This window comes from Vanellus vanellus (genome assembly GCF_965231255.1).
Source record: "Vanellus vanellus genome assembly, chromosome: 12".
NCBI classification, from domain to species: domain Eukaryota; kingdom Metazoa; phylum Chordata; class Aves; order Charadriiformes; family Charadriidae; genus Vanellus; species Vanellus vanellus.
In genome coordinates, this window is record NC_138917.1 from 7,562,590 (window position 1) to 7,582,913 (window position 20,324).

The 20,324-nt window shown below is 36.1% G+C and overlaps 1 protein-coding gene across 2 annotated transcripts in view; it reads left to right on the forward strand.

Annotated features, from left to right (window-relative positions):
• Positions 1-20,324, forward strand: part of CDH13 (cadherin 13) — a gene marked incomplete at its 3' end in the record, with an annotated part of 498,288 nt that overhangs the window by 289,033 nt on the left and 188,931 nt on the right. For both annotated transcript variants that reach the window (XM_082489177.1, XM_082489176.1), the window contains exon 6: positions 2,386-2,530. In XM_082489177.1, coding sequence (XP_082345303.1) covers positions 2,386-2,530 — 145 coding nt within the window. The remainder of the gene's footprint in view (positions 1-2,385; positions 2,531-20,324) is intronic.

Sequence of the window (20,324 nt, forward strand, 5' to 3'; positions counted from 1 at the left end):
TGTTGCTGTTTTGTTCTTTCTTTACTTTGTTGGTATTTTGGTTTGTGGGTGGTGGGGCTGTTATGGATTTTTTGATGGGGTTTTTTTGGTTGGGCAAGATAAGATGTAAGGTAGCTTCTTTCACAAATTAGTCGTGTAAAGATAGATGGTCATAATTTTGGTGCTGCAGGCTTTTATTTTGAAAACACCGTAGAAGAGTGGGTTTAAAAGGAGCTGGTGAGTGAATCCGTAATGCTTAGGACAAGCCTGGAAATTATTGTACAAATACTAATAGAATTAAGTCCTCTGTTATCTTAATAAAATGAAGCAGAGATCACATAACTGTTCCTGTGGAGCTGTCATGCCAACTTTTTTGGCCAGTTGGTCTCAGACATGGTGGATTTGGCAATAATAAAGTAAATCTATTTCAGTCATTAATAAGAATCTCCTATTCTCTTCCTTAATCTGTGCAAGTCTAGGGAAAAAAAGAAAAAAAAAAAAAGTAGTTTTAGATCAGCCTTTGCTTTAGATGACTTATAATTTTGATAAAGCAGATGAAGTAGTTTTTTAAATTTAGCAAAGACTTTGTTCTTTCCAGTGAGCAGTATAGTCACTTAATATTGAGAGATAGATTAAGAGCAAATTATCTTGAATTTGAAAATGAATTTGCTGGAATTTCACAGAGAAATATTGCTATTCTTCCATTTCCCAAAGCAATTAACATAGTTTCGATGAGTCAACATTTACACAGATAAATCTTTTTGTCAGCAGTTTCCAACTGTATCTAAAGCTATCTAGCTTTAATGTAGTTCAGTAATAAGACTGCATTTTCTTTTCTAGTCCCCATTACATCTTATACAATCCTAAGATTACTACATTGACTTCAGAGTACAGAGTTAAACAAGCCCTGGAAATTGAAGGAGCGTGTGCCTCCGTATACCTTCAGCTGTACCAATGCCACATGAATCAGTTGTCTTCACGTCAGAGTGTTTGTTTGCTTTTAAGCTGTTAGCTATATACCTAATAAAAAATAAGGCATGGGAAAGGCTCACAAGAACAAATGCTAGAGAAGTGAGGATAAGCAGTGAGCAGATGTTAAAATGGACTGTGGCACTATTTACAAATAGTGTATGTGAGTAGATGGTTTACTCATAACAAATACTCTTACTCATCCCCAGCACAGTGAACTATAAAAGTGGAATGTACTTATAACAAAATACAGAGAGATGTGATAATAAGCCATCCATTTTAATAAGGAATTAGAATTCTGACCTAATTCTTTCCCAGTAGGATTTATCACTAGCTTATAAATAACTTACAGGTATAAGACATGGCAATGAAGAATAAATTAGCGGAATAAACAAAATGCTCAGACACTTCCAGCCCCTGCTGCTACCACTTTCTCAGGGCAAGGCTGGAAGAGGGTGATATTAATGTCTGCTCAGGTTCATTTTCTGGCTGGCTTAACTCCATTAAAGAATTGAGTCCAGGGATGGGTAGGATACATGAAAACGGTAGCTGTGTCTCTGATAAGTTTATTGCTGTGTTTTACTGACTTCTTCATGAGGAGAGAGAACTGCAGTTAGAGCACGCAGTTGCAATCTAAATTGACTTTTTCTGTTATCTAAGAAGCTTTGGCATGGTTTGCCCTAATGACTGATTAAGTTTTGGTAACTCATTGTGACTTTACATTGCAAGTGGATTGGAGGGTTGAAATACACTCTATGGCCTTTCTTTCCAGTTTTTGGAAGTAAAGGAAATCCAAATAAATCTTCAGATGCATATGTCAACAGGGGCTTTCATATATTGGGATGTGAGTGCGCATGTGTACATATACCTGCTTATATAAGACTGAATATGTTGTTCTGTCCTTCCATACCTTATTAAAAAAGCTGGAGAACTGTCAAAATTACCTAACATAATACTCATGCCATCATCACTGGGAAAATGTGTTTAATATGTCTAATGCATTCTTGCCTTTTTTTTTTTAAAGGCCTTTAACTGAGCATTAGGAGATACGTCAATTATACTGTGATAATTCTATTTGTGTCCACTCTAAATGTGCTTGAAAACTGTAAAGAAACAAATTCTGACCAAATCTGCACATGATTAGTATCAAATTTCCAGAGGGTCTTTTTTTTTTTCTTATATTCTAGTCATTTCATTCTTCAGGGAATAGAGCATTTTCAAACTGCCAAGGGGTACCTTGATTTGAATTTATATCTGTCTTTCTCTTTTGCTTAGATTTAAAATCTGCTCTGAGCCTAGTCCGAAAGAATGGGCTGCAAGTGGTATATTTGGCAGGGTCTGGTTACAGCAGCACTGATCTGAGCTATTTTTTTTCTTACCCTTTGCTCATTGTGGCAGTGAACTAATGAATTTACTCCTTTCTTTTTGTTCATACAGCTTGAAGTTGAAGTCACAGATATTAGTGGGAAAACCATTGATGGTCCAGTCCGCCTAGATATTTCTGTTATTGATCAAAATGATAATAGGCCAATGTTCAAAGAAGGACCGTATGTTGGTCATGTCATGGAGGGATCCCCTACAGGTGAGTCCATGCCAATCGGATATCTATAAATAACACCTAAAGTTGTGTGTTTTAAAACGCATTATTATCATATTGCGTAACTTTTCTTGCTGATTTTGTGGCTCACTGAGTCCTTCCCCGCATAAGAAGGTGGGAGCAGCCCTTTACGACAGCAGGTAATGATTTTTGAAAAACAGTCACGTCTCTGCAGTCAAAAAGAAGAAAAAAAAGGAAAATAATGTAGTTTGTAATGAAAGCTTTGATTTCGGTTTGCACTTTTTAATTCATATCTGGAATCAGTGAAGACAATCCCTAGGATATGATTAGGATTCAGACCAAACAACCAACATGGACAACTTCTGTTCAGAGTGGGAATTCCGCCTTTTTCTCTGTTAGGTTAGCTGCTAGAAGCATCGTTTTATTTGTTTATATAGCATGAGGCTAGGTAACAGGAATAAATGGAAAGCGCATTATGAATATGCTAATATTGTGGGGCAGATTGAAGTACTGAACAACGTTAGTTGTGTAAATGCAGATTCAACAGTTGCAACAAAATAAAAACACTTTGAGAATTAAAGTTAGTAATGAAAATGTTCTGATTAAATTCACTGTTGATGTTATCTGATGATGAAATCCTATAACAATAAGATACTGTTCCAAATTTCAATTTGGGTACAAACAACTCTTCCTGCAGACGAAGGCTGAATTAGTTTTTTTCAACTGTTGTCCTCAGCTGTTGTGCAATTTTGTTGTGAGTTATTAAACAGCTGTTGCATTCCACTTGAGAGTTCTTTCCACTGCATTTGTAAGCAGTAATTGGATGATCAGATTATGTTATGGAGTTAACCTGGATCTTGGTGAAAGAAATCTGAAACAGTAGAAGCTGCTATTAAAATCAGTGGAGTGACAGTGATATAATTGAGATCAGAGTTGGGGGTTATATATTTGTATGTCTTTCTATACATCGTTGAACACAAGGCCTTATTCTCCTTATACAGTTGAAGCTGTGAGTACAGACATAAGGTTTTGGCTGTATAGGCATACTGAAATATTTTGAAATGAAAGCTGGAATCGAGTATATTATATTTTTATGAATATTTAATATTCATTGAAGCTTAATGTAGTGACACGTGCTTTGTTTACTCTGAACAAGGATAGACATTACCCTTCATTTCCTTGTGTTACATATTGATAGAACTAGAAGTTATTCTTTGTCCTTATTTTATTATTTATGTAGTTCCTAGAAATCATGTAACCATTCTAGTGAGTTTTGCATTTTCACATATAGTTACCGTTGTTAGAAAAGCTGCAGGTGTGAAATGCATTATGAGCTGTTCCTTCATCAGATTAAAAAGAGTGTTCGGGTTAATGTTCTTTTACCTTATTTGTGAAAAGCCTGTAATGAACCAATTGGCGATCTTTTCATTCAAACAAGAAACGTGTTTCATATTTGTGAGTATGGCTGCAAGGGAAACACTAACTCTTTTCTGTTGTAGGTCTGTAGTACATTCTTAATTTATTTCCAATATTGATCGCTTATTCAGAATTCACAGAAACTTCCTTGGACTGTCCTACTTCCCATTCCCCCTTTGTTGTAACAAGAGTTTCATAATTAACTGAGAATATATTGCTAACAAATGTCAGAGATTCCTTTGCACAATTGGTCAATAGTTTGTGACTATCTAATCAGATCAAGGGACCAACTTTCTTACATTTTCATTTAAACTACAGCATCTTCTTGTCGTGCTCATTCCTAGACCACTGAGTAGGATGGTGTAGTTTTAATAGATTCACAGCCCCTAAATCCAGTATTTCAGTAAAAGAAAGTGATGCCAAACAGCTCAAACTGTGCAGTGTTTAAGTTCTAATCCTGCTGATAGTGTTCGAGCTCTGGATATGAGCTGTGAGTTCCTGCAAGTCTTTCAGTGGCCTCATCTCTCTCAATCAAAGCAGAAGTTTACACCTCTGCTGTACCCCGTGCCCTTCCCAAACAATATTTAGTCTAATGCTTAACTTTGACTGTTAATTCCAGGCTATGGGACAATTTTTAACTGTTATCTGCTATATGTTCTTTCTTTACTGAAACTCTGTATCAAGTTGCTGTTCTCTGCCAAGGAAATTTTTTTTTTTTTAACTGGCAGTTCCATATTTTTTCCTCATCTATAAACTATCCTCGCTTTTCCTTTTTTTCACTTCTTATATGGAACTTTATGCTTCTGATTCAGTAGACATGTTTCTCAGTCCAACTTCCAGTGAATTCTTCTGTAACTGTTTTCCTACATTTTCTCTTGCTGCACTTTGATATTTATCCATGTATCATTTGGCATTTTGATTGCCTTACCTGTTAACCAAATTTTGGATAATTTTTCTCAGCTTCATCTTTTTCTTATCCTCTCCCTCTTTCCGCCAGATATTCATCCAATGAAACTTCATAACCTCATTTTCCTGGTGTCAAGAACACCAATACTTGCGAAATTATTTTGTGCAAAAGTGAACCTGTAGAATCAGTGTTAGCTAGAATCTGTCATAGCTCTCTATGCAGTCTTCATGTTGTTTACATCTGTTTTCCATAGTTCTTCAAATTTTATGGCATATATCTTAAAATTATTCATCAGATTCTGCTGTCTTGCTGCTCCCAATCAATAGTTGCACTGCAGAGCTTGATAGAAATCTTTATGTGCATGTGCTTGCATGTATGATTCCTGATACTTCTTATTGTACTAAACTTGTTGTATTTCTTTTTTTGATGTTCCAAAAGAAAGGCTTTGTGTTATATGCATAACCTTATTTCCTACCACAGCCACCTTCATCCTCATTCAAGCTCTGAATCCAACCCATTCACTGAAACAGTCTTCTGCTGAAAAATAAATATGGCTCATATAGGTATCTTGGATCTCTCTTCATGATCACTGGGTCAAAGTGTAAATGTCCACGGATTCCGATAATTCTGTGATGAGAGATGGATAATTCTGTAGAAAAAGATATAGATATATTAGACTGTGAAGCTTGCCTGAAGGATTTTGAGGCCTTGTTAAGGGATTCAGGTGATATTATTATCTTGCTTGAAGTTATTAATTGCTGCGTTCCTCTGTGTTTTCCTGTGGGGCCATAATTCTAGCAGTCACAAACCTGATGGAATTTTCTAGTGACGTCCCACATATTTATGGACTCTAAAATTGCACTTGTACATTGTCTATTATTCATCAGAAATATCAGATATTTACTCATAAATAAGTCTTGGAGAGAGTTAGCATCCCAAATTTAAATATATAGATCTTAATATTCAAGTGAATGTTTATATTGGACTTCCTTGGCAGTGTTGTCAGCTTTTTATTGTTTTCCAAAATTACTTTTTTCCTTAAGGATTTGAAAATTTAGTTCCTTAATTAGGGAAGACACAGAATTTACAAGATTCCAGTGAAATGTTGTGCCAAGCCTCTTTTAAGGACACTCCTTTCTCTGCCATTGGATATAGTTAGAGGTAGAAAACAAAAGAAAACATGGAGATAGTGTGTAATTTTCATATTTATTTGGGCTGCCTGTGAATAATTAAAGAATCTTTTGTGCGTAGTCCCAGTGAGGTTGTGTTTTAGTGGTGTTTTTAATACATTTTCTGTGTTACTAAGGCTATCCACCTTTTTTTTGTGTGCATGATTTTTGAACTCCCAGTAAACACCACTGGTTATTTGCACATTTACAATTTCTGTGTCATCACTTTAATAGAGAGGCAAATACCTGGGTATAATTACCGAGAATATAAACTTCTACATGTGTTACGTGAATAAATATTCATCTGACTTTCAAGCTAGGGCTTTCCACAGTTTATAATTAATGATAAAAATATGTAAATGGTAGGTGATATAGTAGCATTTCTTTCCTGGAGAGATTTCATGACACAGTTAGGTACAGTCAATTAGCTGTTTTCATGGAAAATTGTCGTGTTTCTGGGAATAGCCTAGAGTCAATTTCTAACAAAAGTACACTCAATTTATGCTTAAAGTCACCATAGATGTTTTCAGATTTCGGAATTTTTTTTTTTTAGGAAGTCTTTTCCTGAACAAACTGCAAACTTGGAGGCTATTTGTTTGTTTGGAAAAAAAAAAAAAAATGGGGCGGTAAGGGGGAAGAACAGTAGAGAAATAGTTTTGGGTTTTTTTATTTATAAATGCCCTAATTTCTATATGAGACTGAAGTCAGCGTATATATACCAGGAGAATAATAGTTGAACCTGATTTAGTGACACCTATGGTAATTTTTCTACTGACTGTAATGGGTTTTGCGTTAAGTGTACTGCTGATTTCTCACATTTTTGTTTTCTAAGTTATAACCTTGCTTATTTCCTATAGTTCTGGGGCCCACCCAGCTGCCGGCTCTGGGCTTTAGGATCTGTGTACTGCTGCAGATTTACCTCAGTACATTAATGAGAATGACTGTAATCTTATGGATTACATAGGCAGGCAGAAACATTTGGACATCTCACTCTTTAAAGGTTGGGAAGTGAAGGCTGGTTAAATGAACTTGGCAGCCATCTCATTTCACTTGCTGGAGGCATTTAACAGAAATTATTTTAAACACATTTGACATTGTGTGTCTTGTAACAATATGCTGCAAGCCCAGTGGGGTAAAATCTTAACTGCAGTGGTTGGGAGAATTGCTTGAGAATTGCGTGTAAAAAAAGTAACTTGTTTTCCATGATGTACAATAGCCTGAATACATTGCATTCCAGCCAGGGAGCCCCAAACCGGGACTGATACATGTCTATAAATAATTGCTAGAAATAAAGGGACTTTTGGAGACATTTAGAGAGGAAACAGAAGGAATTAAGAAGAGTAGCCTAGAGGGCTGTTCAGTATCATAAAATAATAATTTGTAAAAATGGATAAAGCATGAGGAAGGGTCTGAAGCACTGTTATTGATAGCTATGCGTTGTATAATAGTGCATGGCTATGATTCAGATGAATGAAAACTGTTTCTAAAGATGGTGGCTTCTTATCAAGAACAACCTGCCAGGACAGGGTTGTGGGGTTTTTTTGTACTTAACCTAACAACAACAATAAGGTTAGTACATGAATGAATACAAATGAAATTGGATTCGATAGATGAGAATCAAATGATACTGGGAAAGTTAAGCTATGGGCAGGCTGGCCTGGCAAAGTGGCAAGGATATACAAGGCATCTTTTTCTGATATGCACCTGTTGTCATCTTTGACACATTTCAAATATTATGGTAGTATTTTCTGGACTGTGGAGTTTTTGTACCTTGTACTGCCTGCTGGTTTATGGAATAAGAAAGTTATCAAAGCTGTAAAATGAGTAAAATTGCATTGCATTTGGTGAACTCTCCAGGCCTACTTCTTCCTGTACACCTATGAATCCAATAACATGGAGGAAACTTCAAGGGTGCTTTTAATTTTTCTATAAGCCAAAAGATTAACATTAAAAATAAAATAATAAACAGAAGAATTTTCACAAAAAGTCATGAGAACAGGATAGTAAAGGATATAGTTTCTTTTTATCTAGGTCAAAGTAGCATCTGAAATTTCCAGTGACTTCTGATTCTGCCTGCATCAGTGTTAAGATGATATTTCTCCTTTAGTCTGTTTTGTCACAAAAGATACTACGTTCTTCATACACATACAGTTGTGTGTTTTGGTTTGTTGTTTTGTTTGGTTTGGTTTTGGGGTGGTTTTTTTTGTGTGTGTGTGTGCATTGAACATTTTAAAAATAAGAATACACTTCCTGGAAGATTAAATTGGAGGGATAGTTCAGGATATCAGATCCTAAATAGCATGAAAACCAAAATGGTGTCAACATCAACATCCCTTTAGAGCAAGCACTAAGCATCAGTTAACGGTCTAAGTCTGAAGTAGAATGTGGGTTTGCAGGTATCTATTGTACTGATGGTTCTTACTGTGATGAATTTTACTCAAAGTATGATAGGGAGATTTACAAAGTTTTTGAGAGTTCCAAACAGAAAATCTGCAATCAGTTTAGTGGAGTGCAGCCGTTGTATAAAACTATTTCACCAGAATGCTTCCTAAGCAAGTAGGTCTGGGGAAAATACTTGAAAAACAGTGTGCATGTAGATAGAGTTCATAACCATAATGAGAATAAAATATGGAATGTTGAATAAGAATTGCAGAAAAATGCAATTGACGCAAAGAGGTACGTTTTGATAGGTCTCTGTTTTTAAGTAAAGGCACAGGCTTGAAATACTGCTGACACTAATAATGGTCTTGAAACGATGAAAAAAATGCGTTCAAGACAGTAGCAGAAATGGCTTTCTGCTTACAATATACAAGGAGAACCAAATACTTATGAATGCTTTTTGACATTTCTTGTAATAAGAGAATTATGATGAACTCTTTGGGGTATTCAGCTTTAAAAAAATTAATATTACCACTGGGTTTACCAAGGAAAATAAGAAATAAAGATTTAATTTTCGTATGATGGAAGCATGCATATATGCGTTGTAGAAATGCTTTCTATGATATGGGAGTATTGATGCATTTTAATACTAGAAAGTAAAATATTGCATTTTGTTGTGAATTTTAATTATAGGAGTCTCAACACATCATAAATCAAGTCCTGAATAGCCTGCCTGCTAGTCCCTCTCTTGGTCCCAGTTGGGTGGGCATGATCTGCTAACCTGGAGGAATGTATTTCTCCTATCTTGTATTTATTATGCTAGTATGATCCAAATTACATTTTTTCTCCCAAGCTAAGCAAAAGAAGTTTTCATCCTGATTTTTTTTTTATTTGTTTGTTTTGTTTAAAAACAAACAAACAACTTGTAAAGATATGGTTTAGCTTTATATCCTGGGTGTATACCAGAGCTGTGAGTAAAATAATTGTCAAAAATTTGTGTCCATCACAACCTCTCATATGGACGGTTCTTTAGCAGTTTTTGGAGACCTATAAATTCATTTTCAGTTTCTGCCTCTTGACTGCTAAAGGTATTTAATGAGTGAGCTCATTATTTTGTATTAAAATATTCATAATTTTTTAAAAATCAGCAGTATAAAACTTAAAAGTATATCTAGGTCTGAGCTGCAAAGCTGAAATGTCTCAGTAAATCCACCTCAAAACTACTTCAAAATTAAATGTTTGAACCTGAGCTTTTTTGATTCAGAGCAATGTCTCTTGCAGCAATACTTTGATTTTAGAGGAGGTTTGAAATGTCAAATGTCACACATTTAATTATGAAACTTACTGCTATGAGCTGTTGTGGAAAACAGAAGTATAAATTGGTTCAAGGAATTTGATAAATCCAGGGAGAAAAATTCATATTCAATTTTTATGTTCTATGTATGAGTATGTGTAGTTTTAGGCATACTTTAAAAATTGTTGATGGCAAATGTTCAGCAGTCTTTTTCTAGGATTAATCTGTGTTTCAGCAAGAATATACTCACTGCCTTGAAGTTTTTTGTAATCTAGCCGGCAAATGTAACTAATGTCAACTGGGTAGAAACATCTGTAATGGTAATATTTTAATTTTCAAGCAGAAGCCAAGCAGAAGCCATTTGGCTGCTTATGCATGGCTGCTTTGTATATCCCAGTAGGAATTTGTTCTCAAATCTATGTGGGATAAAATATAGCTGTATATGAATATGGGTATTGTGTGTATGTATATATGTATACTTTTATACATATATATGGTATATATTACAGAGAGAGGAACTTATACAGACACACAAATACTTCTCTGATCCTTCAGTAGGGCCTAGGCATGCTGATATGTTCAAGTTACTGTGTAAGTACATGATGAAAAGAAATGTATTTATTAATAATGTATTGTATTATGGCAGACAAAGGTGTACATCCAGTCTAATCTGCTTGTGTTTTTTGGAAGTTGAGATGAATAACCTATTAAAGCATTATCCATTACTTAAGGGGTGCCAAGCCATGCAAGTGTGGCTAAACCAGTACATTTTGAGCAAATTAAAGTAATCTCATGTGTAGCAATTAGCATTTCACTGAAACTGAGTATGTGATATAGAGCATCTGGAAGCAGGAGTCTGCAGATCATTCCAGGGTTCACTTATTCTTGATTTTCAGTAGAAACAGATTAGACTCAAAAAAGGCTCCAGAACTGCTTAAGTGCACAGGTCAGAATTACTGACCTGTTTGTGAGGACTAGAAATGATGATCCACCCTCTTCTTCAGCCCCAGACAGAAAATTCCCTTTGACTTTCTTCTTATTACTGCACAACTGATTTGTTTGCTCACCATCCCTCCTGCTAAAATGAGTTTTCATTTCTTTTCCTGTAGTTTTTTACACACAATGATATGCCAAAAATTAGTCTTATTGCCAGATCACTGTTAATGCCTAATGTTAAAGGTTATAAAAGCATTATGGTCTCTCTACCTTGGACATTTCATGTAGTAAAGTACCCATACTACTACTACAGACGGAACACTGAAAGCCATGATGGGTAGCTGTTTTGGTTCTTTTTGCATTATAGCTCAGGTTCATTACATAAAACTAAGCATTTTTCTTAATTAAAGAACAAATTAGTTTTTTTTTTTAAATGCTGGAGTCATTGCTGGATACTGAAAAACAAAGTCTCAAGTGAGTTTGTGTAATTCAGTATGTAATTCTTTGCAAAGGGAAATTTATGCATTAATAAATTTACCGGTGGCTTTTGCACCTGTTTTATGTATCTGTCCTCTCAGAACACAGAAGAATAAACTTTAAAGGTTCAAGCGGTTTAGACACGTGAGACAGCTTCATCCACATAATCAATTAAATAAAAGATACCGTAATGCCAGGAAAATGTTATCTGAAAAAATGCATTGCTGTGTGGCATGCTGCAGAGGAGGAGGATGTCACAGCTCTCTTGATGGGCTTTATTAGAGATATAAAACCTCAGTTTGTGTTGATATACTTCTAAATCACCATTTCCGGATATCGCCTTCCCATCACCTATTTGCAGGCCAGCAGCCCTGCAGGCTATATGGCGAGTCATGCTTTAAAAGTCAGTGGACTGTCAGCATCCACACCACCATATTTCATTCAAGTCCTTTAAAGTGCATGAAAAGGGTGATAAATCCTCACAACTTGCAATCATGTGCCATGAATTTATTATATGATTTGGAGACTGATGGCAGTAGATACAGTAGTTGAAGCCCTTCACCCCCTTCCCTGTCCTCTCACTCAACTGGACGTAAATCCTGGAGTTGTGTTACCAGGTATTAGAACACTGGGATATCATTTCCTTTGACAGTAACGCTATAGTGTGACCACTACTCCAAGTGCTAAACAGAAAAAAGCCTATAAATTGTTGGTGCCAGTAGGATTTGTTTGCCTTAGCGTGCAATGCCAGGATCAGTCAATAGACAGATCCATACTGCCTTTATTGTGAAAGAGATACACAGCTGAATAAAAAACCTCATTGTTGCAGAATGGCAGGATTATTTATTCCCTTGCAGGTTAATCTGTTTATTTTTCCCAATATTATTTGAAAGATATTATCAGATATAGTGTCTTTTAAAAAAGGAGAGAAAAGAGATATTATTTTTAAACTGTGAGTTCATGTTTTTCTTTGCTTTTTTCTCCCATTTCTCCCTTTATTTTATGCCCTCACAGTCTTTCTTTTCCCACTATTAAATATAGTGCTTGGGGTTTAAATTGCAGTCCGTAGTCCCATGAAGTCAAAAGATAGTTGTACATTACATTTGGAAGACTGGAAACAATTGTGATAGAAAAGGAAGCCTTAGTGAGAATAACCAAACAGTAAAAGGTAAACAGAGGAAATAATGATAGGTAATCTATTTTTTTTATAGTACGATGGTTTTCTTTTCTTTACAGAAATAGTCAAAATAGTTCACTTGGCTTACATATGTTGAGCAAAAGTTTTAGAAAATGTAATTCCTTGATTTCTTCATTCAGGTGAGAGTTTTTAAGTACAGAAGATGTCTACCCTTGCATACAGCTATTCATTTGCACATGTAGTTGCACCAAGTGCAAGTATATTTCTGTGTAACAGCTTTCCATGGCTGTCCACCAAAAAATAAATCGGAAATTAAATTTATTTTTAGAGATCAAGTCCTGTTAGTAAGCACCACTAACATGCTTGAAAGTAAGAATGACTGTTGTTTGTTTGTTTGTTTTTTTAAATGACATGTTTTTACCCCAAGAATATTGTGGTAAAGTTGAATAGCTTATTTTTTGGGTCTCTTGGGGGAGGGTGGGAGTTGCTGTCAGCTGGTATATAAGATAGGCAAAGAAGGCATCATTGAATCAAAATCACACATAAGAAATGCGATAGGTTGAAGGTCAGATCTCACAGTGGTGCAGACTTCTTACTTTCCATCCATCTTCTGCTGATATATGTTGGAAACTCCCAGTAGAAATGTCTTTTAAATGTGGATCTGAGAAAATATTAACAGATACATATTCAAGACAGGGATTTTTGGAATACAATGTAGCTCATCAGTATTATGATTTAGTTATACAGCAGTAAAACATGGTTATTGTTATTGCAATTGTTATCAAAAGGATATCCTACAATTTTTATGTGGTTCTAAGTTAGACTATTTTATAAAATTCTAAACCTAGAAGAGGAACACAAACAAAACCAATGACAACAAAAAAAAACCTTTAAGGATCACTGACCAGTCGAGAACTTGAGTTTTAATTCCCTGTTCTGTTTTAAGAAGTGCTGTAATTTCTCCGAGGTTTAATACATGATGACCACTCTGTTTTTGTCAAAACAGAGGATTACTCTGAAGGTGTCTCATGGCTAAAAGAAAGGATTATATTTACTTGAAGTAGCTGAGAACTAGTTGGATAGGAGAGCCGCATTCTAATTCAGAATACATTCACCAGTGGTTTACAGGAATATATATTCTTAAAAAAAAATATGGAAAAATGTGCAAAAGATGGTAGAATTAGAAAATGTAATGGTTAGAAACCATTCACTTGTAGCAACAGCTTTTGCAAAAGGGATTCTATTGAACATCAAATCTATCTATTAAACAGATGCCAGAAATAAAATATATGAAACAGATACCAGTAATAAAACATTTGAAGCCACTGCATCTTTGAGTTTGTTTTCTAATTATGAATGCCTGGGATAACAGACAATGAAGGTCTATTTGAAAAATATTTTAAGAGTTTGAAATTTGTCTCTGTTTTTCAATTACAGTCAAATCAAAATTGTCCTTGAAGAAAATTGCATTGATGAATCTAAATTAGTTCAAATTTAAAGTCATTTCAAAGCAATTTTCAAAGAAAAAGTCAACTTAACTTTTAACACAATTAATTGTTTTTCTGAATTTCTCTATATAAAAATTCTTCAGAAATTCACCTAATCTTTCAAAATGCTTCATTAGTAACAGAAGTGCAATCGAACTACATATTTTGGTACCATAATAGCTCTAATGAGTTTTCTTCACATTTTTCTGCTAAGAGTCTCTAAAACACTGTAAGTCAAGTCACAGTGTAAGACTAGTAAGAGATAGGGAATGGTTAATGTTGTCTTCAAATGTATTAACTTACCTGACAACACTGTAATATAACTGTTCCTTCCTTAAGTATTCCAGCTCTTGTTTTTGGTGACCTGCTAGCATGATTGTGTCTGAATCTGATTCCAGAGTTGTTGATGCCTTCCCTAATATTGACCAAAAGTGTAAGTGCCTTTGTTCCTGGAATTGTGTATCCAATTGTAGTAAGTCAGTCAAAAGACAATGTATGGTATACACTGATGTATAACTGTAGCTACAATATTCTCTCACTTCTCAATTATTCAACTAATTGGCCATGTCAGTACATCAAGGTTTAGCACCTACTTTCCAAATAGATTGCAGAAATAGGTGTCAGCTCCCTTTTAGTTCATAACACTGTCAACTTCCAAATTCTTTTCAGCAGTGCCTGTTTGTAGCTACTAAGAGTAAAAAAATTAATGACTGATAATCTCACTTTTCTCATGTAACTAATGAAATATTTGAAATATAGGTGTTTCCCTATCACTAACTTCCATGGCTTTTTATCAAATAAAGACTTTATTTTTATTGTTATTAGTCTTCATTATTATTATTGTTGTTTTTTTTTTTATTATTGTCATCTTAGTTTAGTATCAGTACAAATGAATGGCCCACTTTCTTTTATAGGTGAATAGTTGAGAACAAAAAATGAGGAGCCGGGATCTTATGTTTTCTGACAGGAATGAGAATATTCTTTTCATTTACTTGCAGCGCATAGCTTCCTGTTGTAGAAAACAGAAGTGCTCCCATTCACAGACAGCATGATTTCTCGCTGTTTGTGGCTTGGGAGATTCTAAGCATCATAGTTCTCATAGCATTAGTATATGCACCTCTGACTTTTATCAAACTGCAACATCGGGGTCCTGGGACTATATTTTATGTAGTTCAAGTTTGCAGAAAAATCCTTTGACTGCATTGTGTTAGAAGTAGCTGTACTGCCAGCAATGTAGACAAAAATGAATGGAAATTATTTTCTTGATTGTTTTCCAGTAGAAAGGAAAACCAAAAATTAAGGGATATTGCAGTTTTCAGGTGGAAACTATATGACTTCAGTTTCAGGTTTTCAGTTTTGTACAACAAATCAACACTATGAAGGCAAAATAAATTTTGATTCAAAACTAAAAGTAGAAAATAATTTGGTTAAAACATTTTAAATTATTTTTCCAAATCCTTGCTTATTACATTTACATTTGCAAAGTACTTTAAAATCGGGTAGTACTATATTTGGGCTAAGAAGTATGTTGCTGAAGATAACGTATGTTTTCTTGGACAGTTCTGTCCCAGCTCCAAATCTGCTATTTAACAGTGCTGATATAGAATGTTCTATTCTGAAATTTAATGTTGGTAAAATATGATCCTTATGAGTAATAGGAGTATTTAATAATTATTTTAAGAAATAGCAATTTTATAAAAAATAATGCAGGTTTGAATAAAATAAGCTTCTGTAGCAATATCTGCCATACAAACATTATGACAGTGCGTGTAGTACCACAAAGAAATGAGATGGACATTACTGGGTGAATTTTATCAGTTAGTTTCTTCTGTGGAAGCTCTAAGAGGAAAGCAGAATATGATGTTTGCTTTAAAAGCAAACAGCACATTCTACTTTTAATATCTTTTCATTTTAAGCATCAAAAGCATTGTTGGGAACGTTGGCAGGGAAATTTTCTTTTAACATGGATTCGAAATTGAGACACGGTCCTTAAGACGAGCTACTTTAATTAATGAAATATTTTGTGGTCCACTGAGGGGTTTGTCCATGGGGTCATATGATTACTCCTTCAATGAATATACATTATATATTATACATTATATATGTTCTTCCAGCCTACTCGAGGTGTAATTTTATTAAATACACAGGGAAACAGTATTTTTTGGCCTCACTGCTTTAGGTTTTAAAAGGGCAGATTATACTTGATCTCACAGAGGGAGGCAAGGTGTATGTTTTTTGCAGATTGGGCAGGGGCAAAAAACCCAAACAAAAACACCAACTCTGCAAATGCAGTTAGTGAAACCTTTTTTACTTTTCTCAAATGAACATACATTAATTTGTTGCTCCAAGCTGTAGTCTCTCAACTGTAGTGCCGTACAGCTCCGTTGGTCTTTGAAAACATTGCCAACTCTCTTTTACCATTGGCAATTATAAATATGGTATCTTTCTTTAAACCAGTTTCTAATTTTTAAAGAGGTAGCTACTTAAAAGTTTTGCATCTGTCATTTCTTGCTATCAACCCTGTGCTCCTGTGGTGTATCAGAGACGTTTGGGAAGCATCTGAAAGACTTACTTACCTTAAAGACAGTATTAATGAAAGATCTCTTTGTGTTTTCCTGTTAAATGATAATTCTTTGTGTCAGCTGAGATTGGCATATTATGAAATCAATGGGTGTAAGAATGTCAGTGAAATTCACGCAGGCTTGTTATTGCTAAAAACCCATGTACTAAAAATCTGAGTCTTTGGAGACGAAATTTGCAACCATTACTATTTATATAAAAAATCATTCTTGCTACATTGCCACACATTTGACTCAGAATATGGAGATAATGTAGGTCTGCATCTGTTGATAGAATATATACAAATTCCAGAAGGGCATCAGCATCTCAGCTGGGTTCTGTCCAGGACTTTTCTTTCAAAATTTAATTCACTACCTTAATTTTCTTTTATATTATGTTGCATGAACCATTAATTAATGTCATTGATCTTGTAGTTTGAATTCTTCAGCACCTGCAGCACCTTTGCTGGGAAGCTTTGTAGCTAAGTACTGCTACCCAAAGCATTCTTGGTAAATTCTCTGATTCAGCACCTAGGTAGCATTTTTTACTCTTCAAAAAGTTCTCCTCTGGGGTAGAGCACCAATTATAAAAATGCAATCACAGCAGTTGCATGATATTAAAATAAAACTTATGCAGTAGCATATAATAGCAAATCAAACTATTAAACAATATAGAGTTTCTTTCCATATGCACGAATAAGTTCTTACTCCTGCAGGCTATATAAGTGCTACAGTCAGAAGAATTATAAATGTTTGCAGGATTGGGCTAGTTTAGAGCAAGCCCTGGAACGAAACCAGGGTGGACATAAGATGAGGAAGCATCCCGCTGATCTGTTTCAATTGAATGTGCTTTGGATTCTTCCACTAAGAGACATCAGTTCATTGTTTTAAGCCAGAAAAATGGTATCTAGGTACTTGGTGCCCATGATCTACATTATACTCGGATATAATAATGCTAGTACCAACAGTAACTAAATAAAAGTGATTTAAGGCCTTCATCTAACAAATTCTGTAATAGTGATATGAATAAGTTTGAAGACTACTCAGACAAATCCTATTGGAGAGAAAGCTCATACCCTAAAACCACTATGAGAATTTCTGGTAATTAAAGAGTGTCCAGACATTAAATGAGTAGTCATATAAACCAAAAATGTAAATAACACTAAAAGAATGTAATTAAGTTAAAGGACATATGCTGAGATACTCAAATGTCTGTGGTGTAGATATGAATAAATGGATTGCCGTCAATGCTGTGTAGGAGCAGCCTATACAATGTTCGTTTAGCAAGTAAAGTGCGTGATAGATTTAACAAAAATACAATGGGCAGTAGTGTTCTTGTTATGTCAACTTTTTGGGCAGTGGTCCCCAAATGTGATCAGCCAGAACTTGACATAGGAGCTCAGTTCCCGACTGTAGCAGAAAAGGGCTGTAGCTATGGTAAACAAAAGCAATAGAGGCACATCAGCATTTTTTAACAGTGTAATGGATCATGAAATTGCATACATTACTGTTTGGACACTTTTGCAAACTTCTTGGTTTTTAATTTAAACAGTTTTGCCTTCTTGATTTTAAGCTAAACTCAATCATAGTTTCTGTTAACAGAAACCTACAGTACTCAAGATAATTATAAGACATGCCTCCTGGCCTTGTTGTAATCTTGCTTATTTGGCAGTTTAATTTTGGGAGGTTACGCTTTCAGCAGGCTTGGTGTATGCTGCGGGCTTACTGAATCGTAGAATGGTTTAGGTTGGGAAGGACCTTGAAGATCATCGAATTCCAACCCCCCTGCCATAGGCAGGGACACCTCCCACTAGACCAGGTTGCCCAAGGCCACATCCAGCCTGGCCTTGAACACCTCCAGGGATGGGGCCTCAACAACCTCTCTGGGCAACCTGTTCCAGTGCCTTACCACCCTTAAAGTGAAAAACTTCCTAATGTTCAATCTGAACCTGCCGTCTTCTAGTTTAAAGCCATTGCCCTCGTCCTATCGCTACATGCCCTAGTAAAAAGTCCTTCCCCAGCTCTCCTGTAGGCCCCTTTTAGGTACTGGAAGACTGCAATAAGATCTCCCTGGAGCCTCCTCCTCTTCAGGCTGAACAGCCCCAACTCTTCCAGCCTCTCCTCATAGAAGTGCTCCAGCCCTCAGATCATCCTTGTGGCTCTCCTCTGGACACGCTCCAGCAGGTCCATGTCCTTCTTATGTTGGGGACTCCAGAGCTGGATGCAGTACTCCAGGTGGGGTCTCACGAGAGTGGAGTAGAGGGTCAGAATCACCTCCTTTGACCTGCTGGCCACACTTCTTTTGGTGCAGCCCAGGATATGGTTGGCCTTCTGGGCTTCGATCGCACACTGCTGGCTCATGTTGATCTTCTCGTCAATCAGCACCCCCAGGTCCTTCTCCTCAGGGCTGCTCTCCAGCCATTCCCCACCGAGCCTGTATTTGTGCTTGGTATTGCCCCAACCCAGATGTAAGACCTTGCGCTTGGCCTTGTTCAACTGCATGAGTTTGGCTTGGGCCCACCTCTCCAGCCTGTCCAGGTCCCTCTGGATGGCACCCCTCCCCTCCAGCGTGTGTCTACCTCACCAAAGAGCTTGGTATCATCGGCAAACTTGCTGAGGGTGCAGTCGACCCCCACTGTCCATGTCACCGACAAAGATGTTGAACTCTACAGGCTCCATAAGAACTAAAGAATTGAAAATTTGATCGTATTTTCTTAGCCAGAGAAAAAAGCTAACAGTACAGCTTTTCCAATTTCATATTTTGAAGGTTTGCCTTTGCTAGTTAAGATAATATAGTTTATCCATCCTTTGGGCTCTTATTTTCTCATTGCTACAGCTGTATCCAAGAAGGTTGAAATTATCAGCTTCAGGCTTCATTGCTATTGAATAAAGTTCTAACTCATTTCTCTTTTTTATCTTTTTTTTTTTTTTCTTTTTGTCTTCGAACTGAAGAATCCTTTTGGAAGCAAGCAAGCGAATATTTTAGTTTTCTCTTCCTGGTTTCTAGATAGAATTTGCCTGTCAGTTCCTTTACAAGTAGTTAATCATATCTGAGAAGTGTAGGGGAAGGACATCAAAAGTCAGAATGTTTTCCCCAATCACTATATAGATTAAAACACTAGTTCAAACACAGAGCAGTGTGAACAGTCTGTTCCTTAACTTATGTATTTTAGCATTGTTGTAAGCACGTCTGTGAGGAGGGGTAGTGATGAGGCTGTTTAAATACTACTAAATTTGCTTGGACTGCAGCAGCCAAAGAACTGCAAAAAATAAACAAGCATTAATTAAGAGAAACTGAATGAGGTAAAGGTTTCTTTGTTATTGTAGCTGATTTAAATGCTTAAATTATGTTTTTTCTCTTGCAAATCTGGCATACTTTAGCTGTAGGCTAGTCCCTGATATGGTCCAGGAATTACAACCTGTTGAAGGCTAAGTAGATGGTGTGGACCAATATTAATGAGGGTCTGTAGAGCAGTCTCCTTATTACTGCTAGCCAAAGGGAAAAAAGACGGGTATTTCATGGTTTGCTACTCTGCCTAGGGATACCAAATTTACATATGGCCTAAAACTGCTGATCAGAGCTAATCTCCATGATCATTATAGCTTGAAGAAAGGTTTAATATTCAGGATTTTCTGAAGTTTTTTCTAAACAAAAATAGTCTGCATGAAAGTGGGCCATTGGCAAGCCAGGAGTGTGTACTGCTGCCAAGAATTTTAATGGCTTGATGCTAAGAAGCGAGGACTTGTGCTCCAGTAAAACTTTTTGCAGTTTTGTTCACAGATACTTGTTCAGTTTTTGTTTTCTTAAGTCTGCACTAAAGCACACTTTTCCCCCGGACCCATCTTGACAGGTCTTCAGAGTACAAGAGTCAGCAGAACATGGCTGCTTGATAGAGTGTTGGCAGCAGACAGTGGTTGTGATTGCCATTGGATGTCAATAAAGCCTCCTCTCTGCTTGATGGTTTTCCTGGTGGGATGTTTCAGCTTGCAGTGGAGACTGTTGTCTTCATTTTTATTGGTGCATGGAAGGGAAGGGGTACAAAGCTTTTCAGGGATG